Source organism: Argentina silus, assembly GCF_951799395.1.
Source record: "Argentina silus genome assembly, chromosome: 2".
In the NCBI taxonomy this organism is placed as follows: domain Eukaryota; kingdom Metazoa; phylum Chordata; class Actinopteri; order Argentiniformes; family Argentinidae; genus Argentina; species Argentina silus.
In genome coordinates, this window is record NC_139656.1 from 23459496 (window position 1) to 23484514 (window position 25019).

General features: G+C 44.2%; 1 protein-coding gene across 2 annotated transcripts in view; it reads right to left on the minus strand.

The window, feature by feature from the left end:
- Positions 1–424: 424 nt before the first annotated feature.
- The window catches only part of gabra3 (gamma-aminobutyric acid type A receptor subunit alpha3), a gene marked incomplete at both ends in the record, with an annotated part of 52988 nt that continues 28393 nt past the window's right edge, over positions 425–25019 (minus strand). The window contains 5 exons of one of the 2 annotated variants that reach the window (XM_083665047.1): positions 425–751; positions 6949–7154; positions 11300–11452; positions 14392–14535; positions 17016–17098. In XM_083665047.1, the coding sequence (XP_083521173.1) occupies positions 425–751; positions 6949–7154; positions 11300–11452; positions 14392–14535; positions 17016–17098 (913 nt within the window). Of the gene's footprint in view, positions 790–6917; positions 7155–11299; positions 11453–14391; positions 14536–17015; positions 17099–25019 lie in introns of both variants that reach the window. The other variant, XM_083665048.1, reaches the window with a different exon arrangement.

Below are 25019 nucleotides of genomic sequence, written 5' to 3' on the forward strand. Positions count from 1 at the left end.
TGGAACTCTACATGCTGCCCTTGGCTATGAAAGCCCACTATAGCGGCAAGCAGCCAATGGCCTTTTTTCTGACACATTACAGGGTGAATGGTGTGTGTTGTGTACACACACTGAGATGTACCGGGACCTGATCCTCTGTAATGAGCTACGATGAAGGATTCAAAACACATGCTTCCCTGTTTCCATGTCCGAGAGAAGAGAAAACATGTCCAAAACACCACATCTGACAATTCTATCTAACAACAAATAATCAGGAAAAAAAAACGAACGAACATTTAGTTCAACTATATACTGTACATATGAATCGAATAGAATGTTTGTCTTCGACCAATTTAGACTTGCAAATATCAAAATTAAGTCAAAAACAATGATACAAGCATGTTGTGGACTTGGCCTCGTGCATCCTCAGACCTACAGTAGGAGTTCAATTTTGGGGGTTGGACCTCATGATGGCGGGGTTCCTGTTGACGTATGTGACCCAGTAGACCAAGTTGAAGATGAAGAAAAGCACCGGGAAAATGATGCGTGATATCTTATCAACTTTGCTGACGCGGTTGTAGGATTTCCTGGCCTCCATGTATGGGTCATCCATCTTTGGGTGATGGTGATGTTTGACAGGAGCTGTGGAGTGGGTGGCACTCTTGGAGATGGTGGTTAAACCTGGGTCTTTCGCTACGTTGATGGTGTAGGTCGTTCCAACAATGTTGAACGTGTTGTTGGCCTTTTTGGAGAGAGAGGACGATTCTCTTCTCTGCAAAAAAAGGAAAAGAGAAATAAAGGAAGTCAGGGCTGAGGCACCAAACCAAACCATACCCCCATTTGATCTCACATCGAGGAAACAAAAGCAGAATAACACAACAAGAAAATTAGAAAAACAATACACATATGATCCTATTTTTGATCCACACAAAGTTACTCTGAAAGGATGCCTGAAAAGACAAGTAGAAAACTAAAGATATTTCTCTAACGCAACCTGCTCCATGCTTAGTTGTTAACGAAAGCCTTGTTTTTTTTTTAAAAATGACACAATCTCCTGGTACTGTTTTGACTGGGGGTGCACTGATGCTCAAGGTACCTGATGGGAACAGTATGACATCCCCTATTCTGCATCATTGGGTCCAGAGCTGAGCTGAAAAACTCTCTTCCTGCAAGGGATCTAGGCTACCCTTGCAGCCAAGACAAAAGGCCAGGGTCATGGAACACTACGCAACCACGCTCCAATAAGTGGCAAATCGCATGAGCCTCTGACAACAAAATATACATACATCACAGTGAGAAGAGGCACACCCCAGGGCACGGGGGGAGACTTGCTACATGCACATGTTGGGTCAAAAGTTTCAGGGCAAAAATGAAGAGTCCGTGGGCAAGATCATGATTTAATTTCCGAGAGGCTTTTATTTTATTTTTATTTTTTATTTTTTTTAAAAGAGAGCAGAGCAGAGCAGAGCACCAGAGGCAGGCTCTACTGGTGGCACTGCAGAGTAGCAGTGCAACAGAGAAGGATGAGTCGCTGAGCTAAATCAGTGCACCTGTAAACATGGCTGACAAACTGCACTCGGGAGGACGGGGGCTGTACAGTATATAGGTCGTAGATTAGGAGGGGGAGTACGAGGCGACAGGAATATGATAGGAGATATAGACAAGTGAGAAGCAGTTTTGGGCCACACAGTGAGTAAGGGTGAGTCAGGGTGAGTAACATTTCATATGAAAATCACTCTAAAGATGTATCCAGTTTGACATAGATATTGCCAAGTTTCTGTCATCACTACAGTAACGATTACAAGGGGTGGCACATAAAGGTGTGGATCAGAGTAGAACGTAAGCAGAGCACATTCAGAGGAACAACCATGACACTCCAGTGCGATTGATTTTTGTCTAAAACTTTAGTATTCATGAGAGAGAGGGTGATCCAAATGGGTAAGTAGGGGTAACGAAGGGTAATAGATTGCATTTCACCAAAGAACCGTTAAAAAGAGTACTCCTTTCCAAAAAAACGACAACAAACTACCACAGAAAAGCATCCAATCCATCACACAGGGGTCTGAAAACAGAGTGAAAACCAAGGGACGCTGTTGGACAGAGAGGCTGCTGGCTGGCTGGGGCCAGGGCTCTATCTCATGCCAATATCAGTGGAGATCATTGAGGAGGGAGTCTCTCAACAGTGACGGCTCCTGCCCCCTGGATGCCCCGAGGCTTTCACAGGGTATCGATTCCTGCTGATCCAACAACACCCTGGGCCCCTTCTATCATAGCCATGGCTTACATCAGCATGAGTGAGGGATAACTATTAACCAGCGTCTCATGACCCTTACCACTGCAACCTAAGCTCATTTATCCCTAGTATCAGGAGAACTGCCAACCTCCTGCAAGTACATACCTGCCAATCAGCTATTGGAGAAGGTAAGGAGTCCATATAATTCAAGTTGTGACCAGTAGTGTGTAAGATACAGGCAAAGACAGACGTAGCAGGATGCTTGGTTTAGAAAACAATGCTCTTGTGAACACAAGGCCCCAATTTGCTTCTGCTAAAGAGCGCTGCGCAACTCTGCGTTTTAGTGGGGGTGGCCGCTAAGTTGGTCATTTTTATCAGCAAAATGTCAGTTAGCGTAACGGCGGAGGGCACGTCTCCGGCACTGAGTGGGTGGGGATCATTTATTATTATATGAAGATGTCCATTGTCCTCGACAATCAGGATTTCACTGCGAATGTCAGAATAGCAATTCTCCTTTATCTTTCGCAACTCCCAGTCATAACCATAATTACCTGCCACTTTAGTGTAGTCTTACTGTTGCATGAATTGATATAATTTCATACCTTTTTGTTTCCTCCCTGTAAACGCAGTCAGGACTTTATGGTTGTCATTACAGTAGCTTTAGTAGGCCTACTTGGGGGGTCGCTGGCAATAGTGGATAATATTCAACATAAAAAGAAATACATTGTGGGATCATTGTGTAACACATTGTTAAGACAGCAATGCACACGGTTCCAATGGTCAGTGTGGGCGATTATGCAGTGTAGGGGTGGACTTACATAGGCCTATTATATGCTAGTTTATATTATTTTCCCCTTCCAATATTACCACGTATCAAAAAAGTGGAATTGTTCAATTTTCAGGATGATTCTAACAATCTTTTTAATTTGTGCGTAAAGGCTCTCCGAACATATATATATCTCTGAAGTAGGTATGCATATTGTACTATAATCTACAGTATACAATGTTTAAGATATCCTATTTGATTGTTTACCCCATCAAAGACATGTATGGTTCTATGATTTAATTAGGAGTTGCCACAGAGAGGGGAGGCATTCGATTTATGCAACATTGGTCATTTGATGTTTTAGTAGGCCTAATGCCAGAATATACACCAGAGGATGTACTGTTGGTACGAGACTATCCCCAACAGACGACAACTGCTGCCTCTATGATCAACTAAGTTTATATTTTCGCCTATTATTGAACATGGAACGTCATAGGTGTTTTAAAACGCCAACTCCCCTTGGCATGTCCGTGAAAACTCCCATTTACTCCCCCGCCTACATTGGTGCAAAGTTTGTGTTGGTTGGGTGGACACCCAATTTCCGAAACCGTCTTTGCACATGGTTTTAGTGTTGTGCAGCGCTTTTTAGCGGAAGAAAATTGGGGCCCACAATGTAACAACATGAACAGCAGTATGCATAAATGGCTTTAGGGCAAAGATGTGTGCGTGTGATTATATGAGGGCTTTCGGCGAGTGCGGGGCAGAAACATGCCTGAGAGCATGTGTGTGTTACTCTATGTGTGCCCCTTGGCCCTATATGAAGAGGTGTTGGGAGACATTGCCTGTGCATGTGTACATAAGCGTGTGAGGGTGTCTGAGTATCCTAGGGCTGAAAGTGTCTAGCTATGTGGGTATACGGGTGTGACAGAGTATCTTTGGCCTTAAAGTGTCTCTCTGTGTCTGTGTTCTGAGAAATAGTGTTGGCTTATCTCATGGCCAAGAGTATGTGCTGTGCTGTGCTGTATATGTGTGTGTGTGTGGGTTTGTGTGTGTGTGTGTGTGTGTGTGTGTGTGTGTGTGTGTGTGTGTGTGTATGGACATAGGGGCTGAGAATGTTTATCAGTGTGTGTGTGTGTGTTTGGAACTAAGGGTGTGTCCCTGAGTATGTGTATGGACATGGTTTGGGAAGAATGTGGGTCCCTGGGTGTGTGTATGGACATGGTTTGGGAAGAATGTGGGTCCCTGGGTGTGTGTATGGACATGGTTTGGGAAGAATGAGGGTCCCTGGGTGTGTGTATGGACATGGTTTGGGAAGAATGAGGGTCCCTGGGTGTGTGTATGGACATGGTTTGGGAAGAATGTGGGTCCCTGGGTGTGTGTATGGACATGGTTTGGGAAGAATGTGGGTCCCTGGGTGTGTGTATGGACATGGTTTGGGAAGAATGAGGGTCCCTGGGTGTGTGTATGGACATGGTTTGGGAAGAATGAGGGTCCCTGGGTGTGTGTATGGCGGTGGTGGACTGGACTGCTGGGAGCAGTGACAGCTGTAGAGGTGGCTGGGCTCTACAGAGACCTGACTGCACCACACTCTCATTACTGCAGAGTGTGTTACAGACTGTCTGTCAGCCAGCATGAATTAAACATGCTTTAAAATCCCTAATCAAGGTAAATGCTGCCTCTCCCCTGCGCTAATGCCCTACTCTCACCTCCTACTGCTCTCTCTCTCTCCCTTGTTTTTCCATCTCACACTTTCTCTAACAAAACACTGGCACAATGCAGGCAAAAATGTGTCAAGTATCCTCTGATACAAAATAACCACATACTGTTATTGTAGCACACTGCCTGTGTTACAGTATGACATTGTAAGCCATTTTTGTTATGATTTATACGCAAAATATCACAATGATTCTAATGAGTGAATGCATATCAATTCCACTCAATGTTTCAAAATTCAATCATTTTCTGCAATACCTGTTCACTATTTTTCGATCTGTTCAGTGAAAGCTAACTAAAAGCCTTGTACACCTACGGTACCTGAGCCCCTGACCAGCCAGCCCCTGGGCGCCTCATTAGGTTGCAGGAGAGTGTGCAGTGGTGCTGCTGACCAGGCTCACAACACGGTGATGTCTAACAGGACACGTCTGACAAAAAAGGGCAACAGTGAGAGCAGAGAGGACCTCCACAGCCACTGAGGTAAATTACCTCCCATCGACCCTCCTCCGGAACACCACTCTGGGCATCAACAGAGACAGAGCCTCAGGCCAATGAGGTCACCATCTGGCTCCATTAGGAGTGGCAGCTCCCAACCCAGCCTCTGAAGACTGGGGACGATACTCCCAACAGGACCCACAGCCAGGAGTCCTCCTCCTTCTCCTCCTCCTCTTCTCTCTAAGGAACCTCCATTTCATTATAGTCCTTCTTCATACACTGTCCTCTTGAAGCAAAAGACTTTAAACGAGGATAAAGCTTACAGCGTTTCATCCGTTAGCTCTCCAGGAGCTTTTATCAGTGAGGACTGTGATGGCACGCTATCGTTCACAGAGTCACCCCTACCTCTCAGATCCATCACGACAACTGCCTGCTCAGCACTGGGCCAGAGAACACAGGACAGCCTGCTGCCATTAAGACAAAGCATCAAAGACAAAACACTCCACTCTGCATTATAATTCAGAAAATCATCCCTGACTAGAGAAAAGGCTTCATGTCAGCAATATGCAATGGTGCCAATCATACAGAGGACCACCGGTCAACTTATTGTACCAAGAACTGGGATTGTTTGACCAATGGCTGAGAGTCGTTCACACTCAGCATAATGTGAAGCCTGAAATGGATTTGGGACTGTCTCAGATCTTCAGCAGTGGATGAAAGCCTGAGATGTTTCTCCAAATGTTGACGACGGTTGACAAACGCACACTAACGAGGACTTCAAAATCGAGTACCAGATACACAGTTTATCCCATTTTAAAACTTCTCCACTTACTATTAATACCATCACAGATGTTTCGCATGAAACAGGCCCTTGATGGCACCCAAAAACTGTCCAAAACTTTTTTTTGAAAATCAAAACGCCTACAAGACGCTTTACAGCTCAGGAGCGTCAAAGTCACAATGCTTATTAATGAGCTCCTCATATAACCCCCCATCTAGCTTAATTATGGCTGTCGCTCAGTCTAAGGGTGATACATACACTGTGTTTATGTGCAGGAGGATACTGTCTCTGGGAGTTCTTGCTCACCCCCTGCTCACCATGTTCAGCACCACAGTTCCTGCTCCGTTGGGCTGTTAATGAATAAATAAAGTGTCTCTTTACAGATTACCCCTGGCTGGCTTCAGGAGGCTGAGATGGGACTTTCTATCAGTGTTTCCCAGGTACAATAACTCCTCATCCCCCCAGAACAAAACAATATGAGGGCTCGTCTGGCTTCCCTCGCCGCCTTTCTGAGCCATTAGCTCTGAAGACGCTCATTTTTCAGGAGGTTATCAGGGGAGGCTAGATAGAGAGCAAATAATCTAGAATAAGCAAAAAGCCACTCGACTCTAGAGAGAGAGAGAGAGAGAGAGAGAGAGAGAGAGAGAGAGACAGAGAGAGAGAGAGAGAGACAGAGAGAGAGAGAGAGAGAGAGAGAGAGAGAGAGAGAGAGAGAGAGAGAGAGAGAGAGAGAGAGGGAGAGAGAGAGAGAGAGAGAGGGAGAGAGAGAGAGAGGCGAGGAGGAGACAGGCTCATTTCAGGCACACTATCTAGCAGATTAATGAGGATGGAGACATGGTTGTGATTAGCCTACCACAACAGCAGCAAGAGCACACAGAGAGTAAGGAGGGCTTTTGAACCTGTGTAATGGTGTATATGGTACTGCATTAACCTGTAAGGTGCTATAACTTTCTAAATGCACTGTAGGTAATCCATTAGTACCTACAGTATTTTATGAAGATCGCGCAAACACTGCAAGCCGCTGCAAGCCGCTGCACTCACCCTCATTTCCTGGGCCTCCTTCTGGCCGTCCCATGCCCAGCTGCGCTTGGTGAAGTAGTTGACTGTCGCAAACTCGATCAGGGCCGAGAAGACAAAGGCATAGCACACTGCCATGAACCAGTCCATAGCTGTGGCATAGGCCACTTTAGGCAGGGAGTTCCTGGCACTGATGCTCAGGGTAGTCATGGTTAGAACTGTGGTGACCCCTGAGGACAAAGAAGAACAGAATAGCAACGTAATGAGACAGTGTATTTACTGACAAACATACTTTTTACGCACATGCACACACTGTATGCACACACTCCCACTTATTTCATTTTTTTTAATAGAGATACTGTATCCTTCATACCCATATAGCAGAGTTTTATATTCCAGATGCAGGTCTAATCTAACCTTTACAACCTTGGCTCCTCTCCCCTCCACTACTGTACATCCACACTTTGAGTCTAACAGAGCTGTGGATTGGGAAGGCCCCACAGGAGTGCTCTGCCGAGCTTGTCTGATGATACACAGTAATCCCTGTATTGATACAGCACAGGTGGCTCGGCGGTCCCCTGCCATCTGTCTGAAGAACATGGAACAACCACTTCATAGGGAGATGAGCTGCTATGGGTGGGTTTGGCTGTGGGATAGATGCAGCCAGGCAGAGTAGGGCTGCACTTGGTATAGAAGGTCATGTTGCTCATCTCATGGAGATCTGAGGGGTTGCTGTGACTTATAGTGGGGTTCCAACTACCACAGAATGTCCATGTTGGAGGTGGGGGGGGGGAGAGATTTACCCATGACGCAGGAGGGCTTTAGGAGATCGAATAGGTTTAATCAACCACCTGCATCATCAGCATGTCCAGCAGTATGACAAAGCCATCAGATCTAGAGATATCATTAATTGAGATATCATGAGATATCATTAATTTGTCTTTCCTTGCATTGTTTGAGACTAAAAGAGCTGTGATGAAAAGTCCTCTACAATCTTGGATGTCATTACTGCTCGACATTTGACAGAATCGGACGTACTGTACCAAGATATACCGATTCAATTTGGCCCCCAAACCCAATTAGATCCAAGACATAAGCATTCCAAATGTGGGTTCGCATGCAAGGCTCTTCCTAAGTGTCAGCGTCAATGTAGAATTTGAATAACAATACAGAGAGAGATTTGAGAAGATAAATCAATTGCTGTGTGAAATCGGAATCTTTTATAGGTCATTGTGCACACCTGCCTTTGTCGTCGACGTCTCATGGAATTTAAAGAATGAAATGAGAGGAGAGCTGAGAATGGGTGTCCATCAAAGCAGATATAAGCAATCATTCCACTTCACCTGTTCCCACCTGTCTCATCTGTTAAAAGAAAATATAGGCTCTAAAAATTGACATTGTGCAGCGGAGGAGGTCATCTTGTCCCTCTGACTCCAAAATAAGAAATCTGAATCTTTGAAGTCTGTGCTCATACTGTTGATTTATGCAAACGATACAAATATATCCCAATAATACGTCTGCCGGGACAACAATGATTTGTATTTAATTCAACAGATAGCATTGAAATGTCCCTGAAGTGCACGTATATTGTGCATCTGGACAAAGTATGTTGCATACTTTAATATTGGTATTCTACCATTGCTGAAATGGTGAAAAATATTGACAAATGAGAAATGTTCGAGAACGAAAGGTTGCAATCGCCACATTTAAGTTTCCATAGGGCTTCCATCAGGCAATTAAAAAAACATCAATAGAAGACCTAACCAGAATGTCACTAGAGATTGTATTGTATTGTGTTCAACGTCCACTGTACAACTCGTAAATCACACATTACATTTGGGTGAATGAGAAAATTACAAACTGGATTATCCACACAAAATATCAGGTCACGCCAGCCAGAGCTGAATCTACAACCTGGCAACCCGCCAGGGAACAAATGATTCATTAAATATCAACTTTCAAACAGTGTTCCGGAGCCGCTGATACTCATAAACATAGGCTCTGAATTGGCTGCTATTTATACCAGACAAGTGAGCAGTTTTTCCTAAAATATTTAAACAGTTTTAGAGCTCTTTGGACAGCTCCAGCAGAGTTGGCATAGGATGTTGGATATCAGTGGAAGCAGGGGAGGCTGGTGGACATAGAAATCAGAGGACGGGCTCATTGTAATTAATGGTATGGAATGATGAATGTTATCAAACGCGTGCCCGTCTGATTTTTACCTCCACCAGCCTCCCCTGAGTGGAAGTGATTGTCCAGCCATTCAGGGCAGTTTTTACCCTCCTCTCCGCTCCAGACCAGCCCTGGGAGAGAGTATGATGTGGAGCAGCTGGAGAATGAACACCTTCTCAAGCAGGACACCTGTTTACCTGGACGCTCCGGCAGTCTACAGCCCTGAGGCTGCTCTCACACTTCCATTAATTCCACACCTGTCTTTAAACAATGCAGTGCCTTTGTGCACCCCGATTACAAGTAACAATTTGCTCATGCTGTGTACCCAACAAACACTTGGAGTACACTTCACCTAGCAGCAGACACAAACTGCTGGGTGTCTGCTGAAAGATTCCCTATGGCCTTGGCTTTCAACCGAGCCGCTACGATAATAAAGGGAACATATGAGAAAAGATATCAACACTTACAGGAAGAACAGCCATCTTACTGTGACTTTGCTTGGAAATCAAAAAGACTTCATTCAGGTAGTCATACTGTACTGGGTGAAGGCTCTCTCTTCATGAAGAGAAAATTGGACTCTGAAAATTAAGAAGCCTTATCTGGTAGGGGGGGAGTGTGCCACAGGAAATACATTAGATAATTCCCACCTAGTGCAGTGCTCAGACACATATATGCTCAGCTCCAATTATAACACATTATAATTGGAACCAACATCCAACATGCCTGTTCAGCTTACAGACAATCAATCCATAACATGATATTCACTCTGGCCTCTCTATTTCTATAATTTGTGCTTGACTGCATGCCCTGCTCTGAAACACTAATTAGCCGCCAAACAGAGGCCTGCCAGGGGAGGCACTTTGGGTTGCCATGACACACTCCTCATCACAGCCTGAGAGGCAAAACCGTGGGCTTCCATGACCGAGGAGAGAGGAGGGGGAATAATGTGCACGCTCTTATCTTTGAGTGTGGGGTAAACTGATTAGAAGAAACATATGCTAGCTGGCTTCTTTACATGAGAGGCACTAGGTAGTGAGATGAATGTTTTTCAATGACTCTGATTTCTCAAATTAGTCACGTTTCCAGAACAGTTAGTCACAGTCTAAAGAACCAGTACTACTAGTGTCATGCATCAAATCAGCTATGGGGAACGTGTCAATATCCAGGCAGATGGATATACATTTTTACACACATACAATGATATCATTCGGGTGTGTAAGTGTTTGTTTGTGTGTGTGTGTGTGTGTGGAGTCAGGATCTGTTTACGATAATATATGTTGCCATACAGTGCCTCATAGCTGTTGTTGCCTTCTTTTAAAGTTGTATGCCTAGATCAGGAAATATTTCCTTTTCCCGACTAGAGGTTTAGGTGTTTTCATTATTTACTTTGACATTGCTTTGGAGGACGGAGCAGAACTTTTATTTGTTACTCTATCATTTCTCCTAAGCCTGAATGAGCTGACTTTCCTTTCTACTCCACAAACTCAAATTGGCAGAGCTCAGGTTTCATTCTGTCCCATCACAGTGGAAGCAGAATCCCACCCTTCCTCAGTCTCTCTAGCCATGCTGGCAGGATCAGCAGTGCTTTGCACCTGATGCGTTCCTCCCCCCAAAAAAGTGTTGACAAAGCCAGACACCTTGCCAAAGTTAGCAAGAGCTCAATAAGCAATAATCTCTTAAAACTTGGCCAGCTTAAACTTTCTGCAAAGCACACCCAATATCCTGTGCGTGAGATGCAACTCCAACGCTTCCTTTTTATCACTCCGTCCCCTGGGGTGGACGGCCTCACTTTCTCCAACTTAATTCCCCTCCAAGTTTGCTCCCACTAATCTGTGATTAATTAGGTGATTTTGCGGTGGCCAAGGTAATTACAGGTCAATCCTGTGATCTAAGCACAGTTTTAAAACCAAATTCATCACTGTCCCGGGTCCCACTGTGCCAATATGGGCACTGAGCTGTTTATACACTTTGCAGTTTGAAGCAAAACTTCTCCAAGATTAACTTTTTGTACTTTGCCCTGGCACTACAGTTTCTCAAATGCATCTGATGATGTGAACAAAAGCTGCTCCACAAATGCGTAAGCTGCACACTTGTTTTGATGGAGCTTCATCATTTAAACAACAGCTCTCCAAATTGTCGGAATGGTTCAATTACTGGTTAAGTGCATTTCGAGGTTAAGGAGATAGGGGAAGAAGACACTCACCGAATACAGTGCGGGCGGGAACCGACTCTCTGTTTAGCCAGAAGGAGACCTGAGACAGGATGACAGTCATGATGCAGGGGAGGTAGGTTTGAATCACAAAATAGCCAATTTTCCTTTTCAAATGGAAATACGTTGTCATCACTACATATTCTCCTAAGGTGGGAGGAGGGTTGGGGGGAGAGAGGGAAGGAGAAAGAGAGACAGGGAGAGAGAGAGAGAGAGAGAGATGCAGAGGAAATGAATTATTAATACAGCTCATGTTCGGTCCAGACAAACACAAGCACCCTGCTGAAATATTCAAAACTATATTTATGAAAGTTAATACACCAGCATGCATGCGTGCGCGCACAGCAATGGGATCCGGTGGGAAGCAGTGTGTCTGTGTGTGAGTGTGGAGGTTAACTGATTGCTTGTGTGTCACAGCGTCTGGTTGTTAAAGGCAGAGATTTATTTTCCCACCACTGTTAGTCCAGATTAGATCTGTTGACCTTGGCAGCAGTGGCATCAGTTATATGGTGACAAACACAGCTAGTGTGTTAAAGCAGCACGCCTCACTGTCTCCAGCTCCTTAGGAAAAAACATACTATACTGTACGCAATGCAGTGTGACAGAATATTACAAAACGCATGCAAACAGGTTGATCAAATCAAGCATTGTGACTGGCCAAGAAGCATTACAGCCATTCCGATATCTACAATATCAGTATGGCTACCTCATCACTTTCACTTGCAAAATGTACACATAGGCCATAAACACTGTAAGTTGCTATATCAATGGAAGGATTCTTACAATAATGGATCATTCATGGTTGTTTTTGTCATTCTTATGCTGCTACACTCCTCTGGCTAGCTAGCTTTTATAAGCCAGCCATCTAGAGATTTGTTTACTGGGTTGCCATGCCAATCATATTAGACGATGCGTTCCAGAACTATCAAGCAACCTGCGTCCCCGACTACGGTAACAGTTTTATGAACTGCTTTTATGGGTGGGGAGAATAAACCAATACAATACAGTATATCATGACAAAAACAACTAGCACTATTGCTTGTTGTCAGTGTAAACCAGTTGTATAAAAGCAATAACACACAAGAGGGTTTGCTATATCTAGGATATCTATAACGTTTTGGTATGATGAGCGGACCCAGGTGCGATGCATATAATAGAGGCAGACGAGTAGGCAGCGATACCAAACTAAAGGTTCTTTACTTAAAGGAGAATTGGCAAAACAGGATACAAACACAGACTTTACTCGAAAACAAAAGGGGAGAAAACAAATTCTCCAAAACAGTACTTGTATAGATTCCATGGCTTTCATATCTCAGGTGACCAACACACGGTGCACACACTGTGAAGACTGAGCGGGGAGTGAAGAGAAGTGAGGGTATATAAGGCATCAGTGACAATTAAACACAGGTGCAGGTGATGAGTCCATGATGAGTGAGTGAGAGAGTGAGAGAGAGAGTGAGGCGGCACGGTGGGCGGCCGGAGGGAGACACCTCGGGACCGCACTGAGAAGTGCGCCCCCCATCCGTAACAGATATCGGAACATATAGATATCCACGTTCAGATATCCACAATGTAGAAACCCTCATGTGTTATTGCTTAAGTAATCTTGCAAAACCTGGTGTTTAAAACATTGCAAGCACAATGTGATCCAGTACCTACTGTAGAATGTATTCCCTGGATGGTAAACTTCTGTATGTTGAATAGACTTACACACTACATTACACACTACAGTATGTCGAAAACATGTACAGTAAACTATGTTTTGAATGTGGCTTTTTTTGTAGATATCTGGAAACCTCCACAAGAACAGCATTAAACACTTAGCCGTTGTGGCAGTGATGTGGATCACTAAGAGGCATCACTGGCATGTCAGTCTGAATGGACACAAGGGACATTTCTACCATGCCTCTGGAGCCTGTGCTCTGATATCTCTGTCGAGAGTCCAACCCACAACAGCCCCTATCTTGTCACGCTGGTTCTATCACAGCAGCCATACAACCAGACTGAACAATAAGAGAGCAGAGACAAAAGGCCCTAATACATCACAGCTACTAAAAAGAGGTTAGACAGTATCTGTCTATCATGTATCCTGTGTCTTTGAGCATGGGTCCTCTGATTTGAATAGCTGTCGTTGGCTTGTAGAAAGAGATTGACCAACCACCCCCCCCCCCCCCTCCCCCAAGAGGATGGTGAGGAAAAACGATCAGTATTGTGGGTGTTGTAGATAAAGGGGTTTTCGCAGCAGCTATGGCAATCAGAATTTAAGATCAAATGAATGGCTGATCAACAGTGCTGGCTGACAGAATTTCCTATAATTCACTGCCAATTCGCCTGGACTCCAAACCTGAGCTCAATCAGTCAAAAAGTAGAGTTTTCCCCCCCTCCCTGCTCCAAGGAACCTTATCTTTATAGTACTGATGAATAGTTTTTTCACCACTGAAAAAGTTGAACATTTTCCTATTTGCTACCATTTAAAATACTTCCCCAAGCTTGGGGGATCAATGTGTATTTCAATCTGAAATCAGAGTGTGTGTTCTCAGATTAAATGGCATTTAAATGGGAACTGCCACAAAGATCAGCCTTATTCATCTCCCCTGCATTTTCACATATTCCATTTTTCACAGATGGAGGGGGGGGGGGTAAAATAGGAGAGTTTGTCGGTCTCCACCAGCCTGAGAAAGGCACTGCATTCAGTCATCAGCGGGCGCCTTCTTCTCTCACACTCAGCAAGTCTCTCTTTCAGTGGTGAGACCACACTGACCCCAATAACAGCAGCAGAAACCAATCGATGAGCCAGCCGCTTGCAAAGCAGCGCAGATAAATGACTTTACAAAAAGACACAAATGGAATCTGTAAGTATATGCCAACGGTGGACAAAGGAAAAAAGGGAGAAATTAATTAATCCAAATTGTCTTGCACGCCAGGAGCTGAAAAGAGAGATCTTTTCTTTTTTTTTTTATTCAAAGCAGATGTTCCAAGACTTAAAAACCGTTGTCTCTGTGTTAATGTTTTGATAACATAGGAGTATAGTGCCTGTCCTGGAGCTGCATGTTAATATTGGCATGTTAAGACCGTGTTTGGGCTACCTGTGCTGGAACTGATGGTCTCTTTCCCAATAACGTGACCCAGTAGGTCATACTGGTTTAGCCTTGAGCCATCCTCTGCCACAGCCACAGACTTCTCAGGTCCTTGGGTCCATAAATAGATAACCTCATTGTTGGTATAAGCATCTGGAAAAGAGAACGAGAAAGAGAGAGAGAAAGAGAGAGAGAGAGAGAGAGAGAGAGAGGGGGGGGGGGGGGGGTACAGATGGACAGATAGACATACACACAAGTAGAGGCAGAGAGACCACGAGTGAGAATGGAAAATAAAAATTATGTTTTTTTATGCATAGTGAGTACTGTTTATTAGGCAATCCTTTCTATAATGCAGCATTGTTCCAAAGGCTACCAATGGTTAATCCTGATAATGGCAACAAACAAAGGTTATGTGAAAAAGGGTGCATGCATTGATCTGAATAAATGCATACCAATGAAGTGTATTTGAATGAGAGTTTAATACAAGCAGGCTGCCCTTGTGCTTTGATTAGTTTATAAATGTGGCACCTTGAACTGGAGGTTTCTCAGCACAAAGAATAATGTCATAAATGGGGCTTATCGAGTTTGAATGCAGGACAAGCCTTTGGAGAGGAGCCTGAAATGCATTTAAAGAAGACTGCGCTCGCACTCGCACGCACACATGCACGCACACGCACACGCACGCACACACACACACACACACACACACACACACACACACACACACACACACACACACACACACACACACACACACTACAATTGCTCTGCATTATAGGGGAGGAGATGGGGGGACAACATATCCCAGTTGAGTACCATGAACATAATTCAAACATCAGCTGGAGGTTTGCTAATTAAATTTTGATAGCCACAGAGAAAGTTATTGTTTAATTCTCTTGGGAGACCATTAATCAAATCCTTCCTATACTTCAATGCCTCATCATCTGAAAATAATTGTAATTGGTTATGAAGTGTATAGTTCTATTCTCTAATAAACAAGCGCATTCTATGGCTGTGTCTGTTTGCTGAAGAGGACACAGAGTGTGGTTCAGTCCCACCCCAGCTCATAGGAAAAGGTCAACAATGTCAGACAATTTCATTGCACAATAAAACCCTCCTCTATTCAAGGCTCGGAAATCTTTCTCTATGCTCATACCCAATCAATTCAAAGTGAGGGAGAGGGAGAGGTCTATTCTCTCTGGATATCCATTGTGCCAGGACAGGTGTATACAGTTCCAGACCACAGCATACAGGATACTATAAAACAAGCAACATGTCCTACAGCATTCCAGGCCCAGAAGTTTTTTTATCTTCTTGGTCTGTTTTTATATTCTAATGGAATTCATGACAAAAATCACCTGGAACTTACCAATCGTTTTTAACTGTTTGAAATATCTTTTTGCCACCACAACGTTTTCTTGTGAATACTACTGTAGGTAAATGCTCGTAGAAATAATGTGGTGAAAATGTGCTAAAATTTGCTGATTGATCAACATGGCAATATCTGTTTTCAAGTGAATTTGTACAAATAATACTATACTGTAGATGCATTTACTGGCTATGATTGTAAATCATAGCCAGTTTCCCACACATAGCCAGTATGATTGTAAATCATAGCTAAATGTAACTGAAATGAATTCCCTTGACTACACATTGTGACTTTGAAACATACTGTATCATAGACCTCATTCAGATGATGTAGGCTAAATCATATGAAACCAAAGACACTAGCAAACCTGCATGTACATTACCCACATCTGCATTGTTCTGTCACAGCACGCTGCCCTGGCTCTGAGATCTCCTTTATGTGCCGAATAATATCATAAATCTACACTGAAATTAGTTATTTTTTTTCTATGAGGGGACAAAACAAACCATGGTGTATTTAGCTGATATTCAGAATTTGAGCTTCAGTACTCGTAGGAGAATAAAAATACATTTACTTTATGTTTGGGATTGCTGTGCCATTTCCAATGAAGAGAAATTGCATGTAAAATAGCAGTGATTGGGGCGAGCGCGTTGCAGCAGATTGCCTGTACCACAGCAGGCCTCAACAAAGGCCGCTAATTACTTGCCAACCGTGTACTGTTGCGTTAAGGAGCCGATTGTTCCTGGGCTTTACAACAGATTTCCGTTGATATAAATACAGGAGCTGCACCAAAGGGGGCTTTGTGCACAAAGTCTGCAAATATAAGAGTCCTGCTGAAAGGCCCTGAAAGGGGGCCCTTTTGTTTTATTGGCCACCTGATGTTTTATTCACAGCGTCCTGAACGCCGTGTCACTCTGACCTTTAATATGTCATTGGTACAGTTATTATTTCCTGGAATAATAACTTATGAAATCCCCTCCCTCTGTCATATCCTGCGAAACATGACTCAGAGAGTGCTTGGTAGAGAAGAGGAGAGTAGCAGCGATAGAGGTAGAATTAATGAAAGGGGCAAAAGCCTCGATTAAATGTTGCAATTCACATAGTCTATTCAAAACAGATTTAGAGCTTTGACCAATATAAAATAGCTACTTGGCGAACAAAAATAGAGCACTGTTTGTAAATATAGATCTGTTCCATCACCTCTATCTCTGTGATGTCAGTTGCTGTGGAACAGATACAGACGTGCATATGCAGTGAGACTTACAGCTCCCAAACTTCAGAGGACAGGCGTGTGCATCCATGGGGAAATCCTCCAGGTGCATGGGGCACTCAGCGTGTATGGTCAGCCTGAGAGAGAGAGAGAGAGAGAGAGAGAAAAACAAACAATAACACTTCACTGGATAGGCTTCAATTTACAGTACCACGACATTAACACGCCACGACACCTGTCACATACTGTAGCAGAAACATAAAGCGGCTTGTTTTTTTTATCTTGGGATGTTACTAAACGTCAAGACATCTATTTATTTTGTCCGATCCTGTGAGACAGCTGGTAAACAGGGAGAAAGCGGTGGTGGGTGAGTCCTCCTGCCTCAAGACAAGGGAAACAGTACGTACCTGTACATGGCTCTACCACACCACCGCTTACTGTATGCATAACTCTATGTACAGAACGGTATGTCTAACACTAAATCTGAAGATACTGCTAGGTACAAACAGGAGGTATGGAGTCACTTGACACTAGACTCATTTTCGCTGTGCATTACTAACGTCAGGCCTCTCGTTCAGAAACCCAACAGTCAGTCAAGCAGTAAAAACACAGAGGCTGTGGTGAATGACAGGGGTTTAAAAGCCATTTCTCTCTGTATCTGAATACAGTCAGTATACACTCCTGTCTCCTTGATGCCTCCCAAGGTTGTCCTGCCAGCCACACCGAAGGAATATTTGTGTGGTGCGTCTGAGATAATCTACAGTTCTGAGACTGACCTGACATTTGGGTTTTCGTTGAGAGGAGAAGGAGAGGACGAGGAGGAGGAGAGAGAGGGGGGTGGGGGTGGGTAGATGAGGGACGATGCAGGTGGGGTGGGGAACAGTCGGCATGTGCAGTCACGTAGGGCGGCTGCCTGCCCGTCAAGGTGCCTGCCCAGGCTGCTGTGTCTGGGTTGCCAGTGATTTGTCAGTTTCCCCATCAGTGCGTCTCCCACTCCCTCCCTCCACCACTAGGGCCTGGGCCAGCTGGCCTGGCCTGGCTGCCCCTGAGACCTGTGGAACCCACACAGTCCCCAGCGCTCTCTGCTCTCCTGCAGCCTCCTCATCCAGTTGATTAGATATTGACCCACTGATCCTCCTCACATCACCCAATCCACTCCTGTGGGAGCTGCCGGCTGAGCTCTGCAAATCAACTAGGAGTGATGGGAGGAGACTGGCACCTACCTGGGAGATCACATCACACAGCACACTTGACTCATTCTGTTCCCTACCACTCCCGCATTCACTTTTACCATTCCACTTGAGAAAGTGTGGACAATAGAAATGACTTCAGTGTGGCAGGTCAATGGCTGTCTGTGTTCATTGGTCAAGCCTATAGCTCAACTAATACAAGGCTTTCTGCAGACAGCAGTGAGAAAGATTTATGGGCCCTAGAAAAAAAAAACTGTCATGGTGTCAAAAGATACACTCTTAACTGATAAAAGTGGATTGATTTCAAATTTATGTACTCCTCACTTTCCGTGAGATGCAGCTGGCCAATCATTCAATTTAGATTAAAAAATCTAAAATAATCAAGATCGATTACAAATTCAAGAATATGATTATCATGTAAACAAATAATTTAACATAGCTACTGTCCAAATGCATCATAAAGGGTTTTTATGTAATGACAGAAATATTACTTCTTTTAAATGATGGATATTGTGTTTTGTCCAGCTGAACACTGCTGTCATTTGGAACACTGCCCTGTCATCAACTACCATGTCTACAATGTCCCTCAGAATAGTCTATACGGTACCACCACACTTAAGTGTTTAATGAGATAAAGCTTTTTACCTCCTGGGTAATCTTCAAGCATAATGGTTATGATGTTCTTGGCCTTGCAAATTAACTGCACTTGGAGGGAGAGGAACATTTTGCAGCTGACATTAATTAATGGGCTTCCTGTGTGTGTGTGTGTGTGTGCGCGTGCTCGACCGTCAGCCCTGGAGCCACAGTGAAAATGGCCTCAGGGGGCCAGCCCCCCCCTCCCCTTTCCAGTTGCCGCCTCCGCCTCCTGAAAAACAGCTGCATCGATCGCGGTGCCATCGCCACAGCCAGTAGCACCTTGTCTTTGTCGGAGCTCCAGGGGGGCCTTGGAGACTTGGAGGCGTGTGTTCCACCCCCCCTTTATTTTTCTCAAAGTTCTACTACACACCTCACCATCCTCTGAAAACTTCTCCCATTATACCTGCAATTTCACCAGTGGAGAAGATGAGTCTGTATTGATGGAACTCTATTGCATTTGCAGCTAGTCTCTTTGGATGATTCACAGCTTCTGGGGGCATTCTCTGACTCTGCCTGCCTGTCATCCTGTCAATCTATCGCTCTGCAGTGATAAGCTTTCACCTTGACATATACACCTCACAAAGAACAAATGGTCACGTCAGAAACTAACACTGTACCTTTCTCCGCGGCACCCCCTGCCCCCTTATGATGAGTCATAAGAATCATTCATCATACTTATCATCATATCTGGGGACTCTGATCATGATCAATGAGTCTCTCAGTGAGTCTCCACGTCGGGAATCCCGCAGGTGCACCGTACGCTACAGTAATGATGGCACCTCCTCTAGACAGTGGCATTGGGGGGGGGGGGGGGGGAGTGAGGGTGTGTGTGTGTGTGTGTGTTTGGGGGCAGGGGGGGGGGGGGTGACAGGAGAATGACGGCGTACAAACGAGCTTGAAAGTTTTACGGAAAGCTAGTGAGTGACCCTGCATCTGCCGAGGGGACATTCAATCAGTCAACATGTGGAATGGGGGATTTGCCTCTTCTCAAGGTCAACCAAACAGATCCTGGGAATCTTGCATCCCTGACAATACTGTACATCTGCAGTGTAATTTCTGCTGAAGTCTGACTATGCAAGTGTATCCAGGTATTTCACAGAGAGGGGAGGTCAAAGGATCAGGAAAGCCATTACATTTTTGCAGCTCTACCCTTGGCTTTAAAGCCTCAGTCAAGGCTCACCATGTTACTATCCACCCAAGATTTATTTGTCTACATTGTATTCCTGTATTCCTTATCCGAGTACGGATGCCTGGGACTTTTGGGTTTTGAACACAAGCTCTCAGAGTTATACCAGCGCATGGCAATTAGCAAGAGAGAAGATCTCTGTAATTACCGCTATCAACAATGACTTGCGGAAACGCTCTGAATTGCATAGTACTACTCGCGCACTACACAATTAATTTACTGCTACATTAGGCTAAATTGCATTACGGAATATGCATATTGAAGCAGAGAGGTAGCTTTAGAAAAGCTGGTGCCGTAGTAGGTAATTATGGTAGTAACAGCCAACCCGGACTGAGAACGCACACCCGGCAACAGCAGGCGGAAATGGCCGCGGAGTTTAGAGGTTTCCTATGTATTGTGTTAATGTGCATCACTACCTGGTTGCTTAGAAACCTTGGGTAGGGTTGTATTTTTAGTAGGGATGGGCATGATTAATCGACGATCGATTAATTGATCATTAGAATTTCGTCGATGACATTATTTTTTTAGTCGATGAAACTAGGCTTCGCGTCGTGCCAAACAACTCCCCTTACCTGTTGTAAAATCAGCGAAACCCTCGGCCTCTTGGGGCTTATTGCTTAATTTTACCACACGGGGGCAATATTTGAAAAAAACGCCACAGGCCTACTCAGTTACCTGCGAGTTTCCGTGTATTTCAAAAGTAATCATGAAGAGGTCACGGCGAAGTGTGGTGTGGGACCATTTTGTTTAAAAAAAGGTACCTGTGCATCACGGCAACGTCGGTCCCCTCAGAGCGGGTGTTTTCGGCGGCTGGACTAACGGTCACCAGGCTGCAGTCGCGTCTGACCCCAGAGCATGTTAACATGCTCATCTTTCTCAACAAAAATCAGTAGACTGGTGCTGAAGTTGTATGTGAGTTACTGGTTATTTTTTATGAAGCTTTGTTAATAAGCCTAATTCATTGTTGGGTAGGCTAATCTCCCTCTTTCTCGACTTGGTGCCTTTTTTGATAGTTTTGAGTTACATTTGGCAAAACCTGTCCGACCTAAGTATTATATATTTTTGGTTAAGTTATTGTTTAACATGATTTTTTTAAATATTATTATTATTTTGGAAAAAAAAACGAGGGTCAGTTGTGTTTATAAGCACCGGCTCCGCTGCAGGCTCCGCTGCTAGAGCACAGCAGCGCGTATCTTCAATTGAACGGATCCGGTTTAACTGCCACAAGAGTTCATCTTGTAATAAAGATCTCAATGAGGAAAACACGCTGTGTTTTTGTATTTTCATTGCATTTTGAATATAGCCTATAAATAGTGAATTTTAATATAAAAATATTAATGATTAATCGAAAATCGATCGTTAATTCTCCCGACGATCGACTAAGACAATTTAGTCGAATGCCCATCCCTAATTTTTAGTCCACTTCAGAGGCATGGATGTCCTTTACAATGGTGGTTCATTCAAGACAAAAATGCCCCACTCTCTCATGATAAGCTGCCATGCTGTTTTATACCCTCTGTGTACTGTTGCAACAACAAAGCAGGGTTATGAAGAAAACAATGATCAGGGCATGATTGGAAGATGCCGCAATTCAAGTTTCTTACATACACATCAGATATTCATAAAAAAAATACTGTATAACCATCATCAAGGCTTTTCACAACATACAAGCTACAACAGTCAATGAAAATAACATTCACGTTATTTACACAGTTATGCAAGGAAACCAAGGAAACTGTTTCCCCTCTTCCAATGATTTGAGCTCAGTGAGCTGACATAAGTGTTCGGGACAGAATGACCTGTCCTTTTAGGAAAGTATTGCAGGCACAGTTGAACTGTGTTGAACAAGAGTGCACTGGAGTTTACATCAACTCCTTCATAGCAGACTACTGTACATCTGAGCATAAGCAAAAGGGCACCTAAAAAAGCTGCTCGCTGAATCAGTGTTTCAAATAGAGATGCAAACCAGACACGACTTGAGATTTGGAGAATGTATTTGGGTGAACTACAGTTTTCTACATGGCATCAAGACTAAGCTTTAGACGAATCATAGGCTCATCAGTTAAGTTTCCTCACGTGCATCACACAGAGAGGTACAAAGATGACATTGAGTGGTGAAGAAACAGAAAATTTGACCTCTTAGACTCTAAGACTTAGAGGATAACTTTTAAACCTCTTCCAACAAAAATACATAGGCGAGATCAAAAAATCTAGAGCTGAGCTATAACACACTGTTACCCTCATTAGAAGGTGGCCAGGCACCAAACAGAGCATGAAATGTCTTGTTACAATAGGTGTCAGTCACCACTGTGGCAAAATGAGAGGTGACGTGGGAACCCTTCCCTCCCCGTCCCTTGTCCTCCTTGCCAACTGCCCCCTACATTTAGTCCTCCATGCCCCCCCCCCCCCCCCCCACACACACCCCTCCTCCCTTCCCTAGATACAGAAAATCGCCCAGAGGTGTGTCAATCATAAGGCAAGCTGGATGTTTTTGAGTACAGACAGTTCCCTGAGTGAGTTTGACTTTATTTCCATCTGTGTCAAGGTTACACAACTCATTTGTACACCAAATCTGCACTGCACCTAAAAACCAAAAGCCTCTTCACTGTTGGTCTTTATTCAACATGCTTTGGCTGCCATGTCTCATCTCATGTTTCTCTAAACCCAAACCGGCTGGCCTGCACAGTTACTGAGTCGTTGTGTGTTTTTGTAGCAATTGCTCCTGTTTACAGTAGTGCAGCTATTGTTAATTGTGATAATAAAACATGAATTCAATGCCTGGGCTCTATGCTTGAGAGTGTACAAACATCATTAAAACAAACCCCTGGGCTCTAATTACACAACACTCCTATGAGGAAGATGGCAGCATTTTCTATTATTTTCGCCACTTTGGAGGACTTGAAAAAGCCACATGTTTTGCTAAGACCCAAAGACACTTGACATCAGTGAAACTACAACAGAGTAATCCAACTCAAATCTCTGCAAAAACAAAAGACAAACTGCCATATTTACTTAGCACAGAAGACTCCTAATCCAATCAGGACCAGTAAACACAGAGGAGAGAAGGTCAAACGTAAAAAAAGTAACGTTTTTGTTTCGACGCCCCCTAAAATTCACACTGAAATTAATGTACTGTCTGTACCTTCAGCATATATTATGTCGGCTTATCAAAGGCATTGTTAAAAGTCAGATAGGGTCTCTATATGATATAAGCAAAGCACATTTCTCACGGGGGGGACTGCCATAAAGTCTTCAGTCAAACAACACAGTAAATGTCTATTAAGCAACAGACTCCCTGGAGATAAATAAAGTAATTACTTGGACTGCTGCTGACTCAGTTGTATCTAGCAGTGTATGATTGTGTTCATTTCTTCACAGGCATGAGCACGAACCCACACATCGTAATCAATTATGATGTTTCCGAGGAGAAAACGTGTAACAATTATCAGCAGGATTTGTATTTTCAATTCTAACATTGTTTATTTGGTTCGAGACAATTTGCCATCTCATCTCATGTGTGATACTCATAATAAACGTAGCAAAAAGTGCAGAAAACATTGAAGATTTCATTAGCAAATCCTGGGTCAAACACAAGAACTACAGTCATCCCTTATACGATTATATAACAGCAACTGGGTTTCCACATAAGAACTGAATTTACCACTCAATAATACACCAAAAACACCTCCAGGGCCATCTGAGCTGGACTGCAGCTTCCCCACTGGCCCCACTATACTATATATTCCCCCAGTATGTTCCTGTGAATCCAATGAAGATGGTGTTCCACGCAGTACAGTAAATCAGTCTCTGAATCTTTATAGCTGAACTCACTGTGAATGACTGACCATTCCTTTAAGGTGTTCAGCAGAGAGGGAGCTGAGAGAAGGAGGAGGTTCTAACATGATTAAAGGGCATTATGACTTGTTCCTAACCCCTTCCCAACAGCTAGCTACAGCAAGGCTAGTGGAGGTCTACCACCACCAGCCTCCCCTGACCTACAGAACACTGTAGATCCCAGGGCCCAGGCTGCTGTTTCATACGGCTGACCCTGGTAAGGTGCCATTTACAGGTGACTACATTGGCAGGGACAACTGCACAGTACAGAGCTGGCACACACTGAGAGAGCAAACAAACAGCACAACCCCCTATTACGCTTGACATTCCAAGGCTGCGTAGTCGAGGTAACCTCAAGACCTCCATGCGCAACAACTCCTCCCAGACGGCAATTAATAGCCATCTCCATTCGTGTAGTCTCACTAAGTCAGGCCCTGGGTTCCGACATGACCATCCGTGTAACCATCAACAACATGACTAGAAAGAAATGCTTGTCCTTAAACTATCTATCCACCCCCCCCACCATCTACCCCCACGGCCGTGTCTACACCCCTGTGACTACACCCCCGTGCCTGCCCCCTCCCTGCCAGGCCAGTGACTCTCATCCCCATACAAGGTGGAGACATCAGTGTTGGCTCTGTGACAGAGCTTTGCCAACAGGCACCAAAAGAGAGTGCCTGTTATAGCTCTGTACATGCAATTAAATCCTAACCCCTGCCACCCCCATATCGAGTGCTGGGCCCGGGCCAGGCGAGGGGCTGTGACAGGAAGGGAGAGCCAGGCTGGAGCCAGGCTGTGCTCCTGGGCAGTCCACCGCTGGGCTAATCCCAGGCTAACAAACTGCTGAGGCTCACTGCCCGAGCTGGATGGGAATGTCACAGAGAGGTCAAGGGGAACTTAAAGGAGGAAGGGAAGGGGGGGGGGTAAGTACACCTTTTATACCCTGCCAAGTGAAATAGAGAGGGGCTTAGATTTTTTTTAATCTAGTTTTTTTAAAGCACAGAGACATGATGTAGATTGTCATTGCTTAATAAGCTACACCGTATCTAAGATAACCTGTATCCTCTCATGTTTTAAATCAGTATTCAGAGAGGATCCATTTCATGGAAATATATTGACCATGGCCATATGATAATATTTCAAAAAGCAGATAAGTGCATTTCCTTGTTCGTCTTGAATGCCAGCTCCTGAGCTCCAGCTGCACACCTCAAG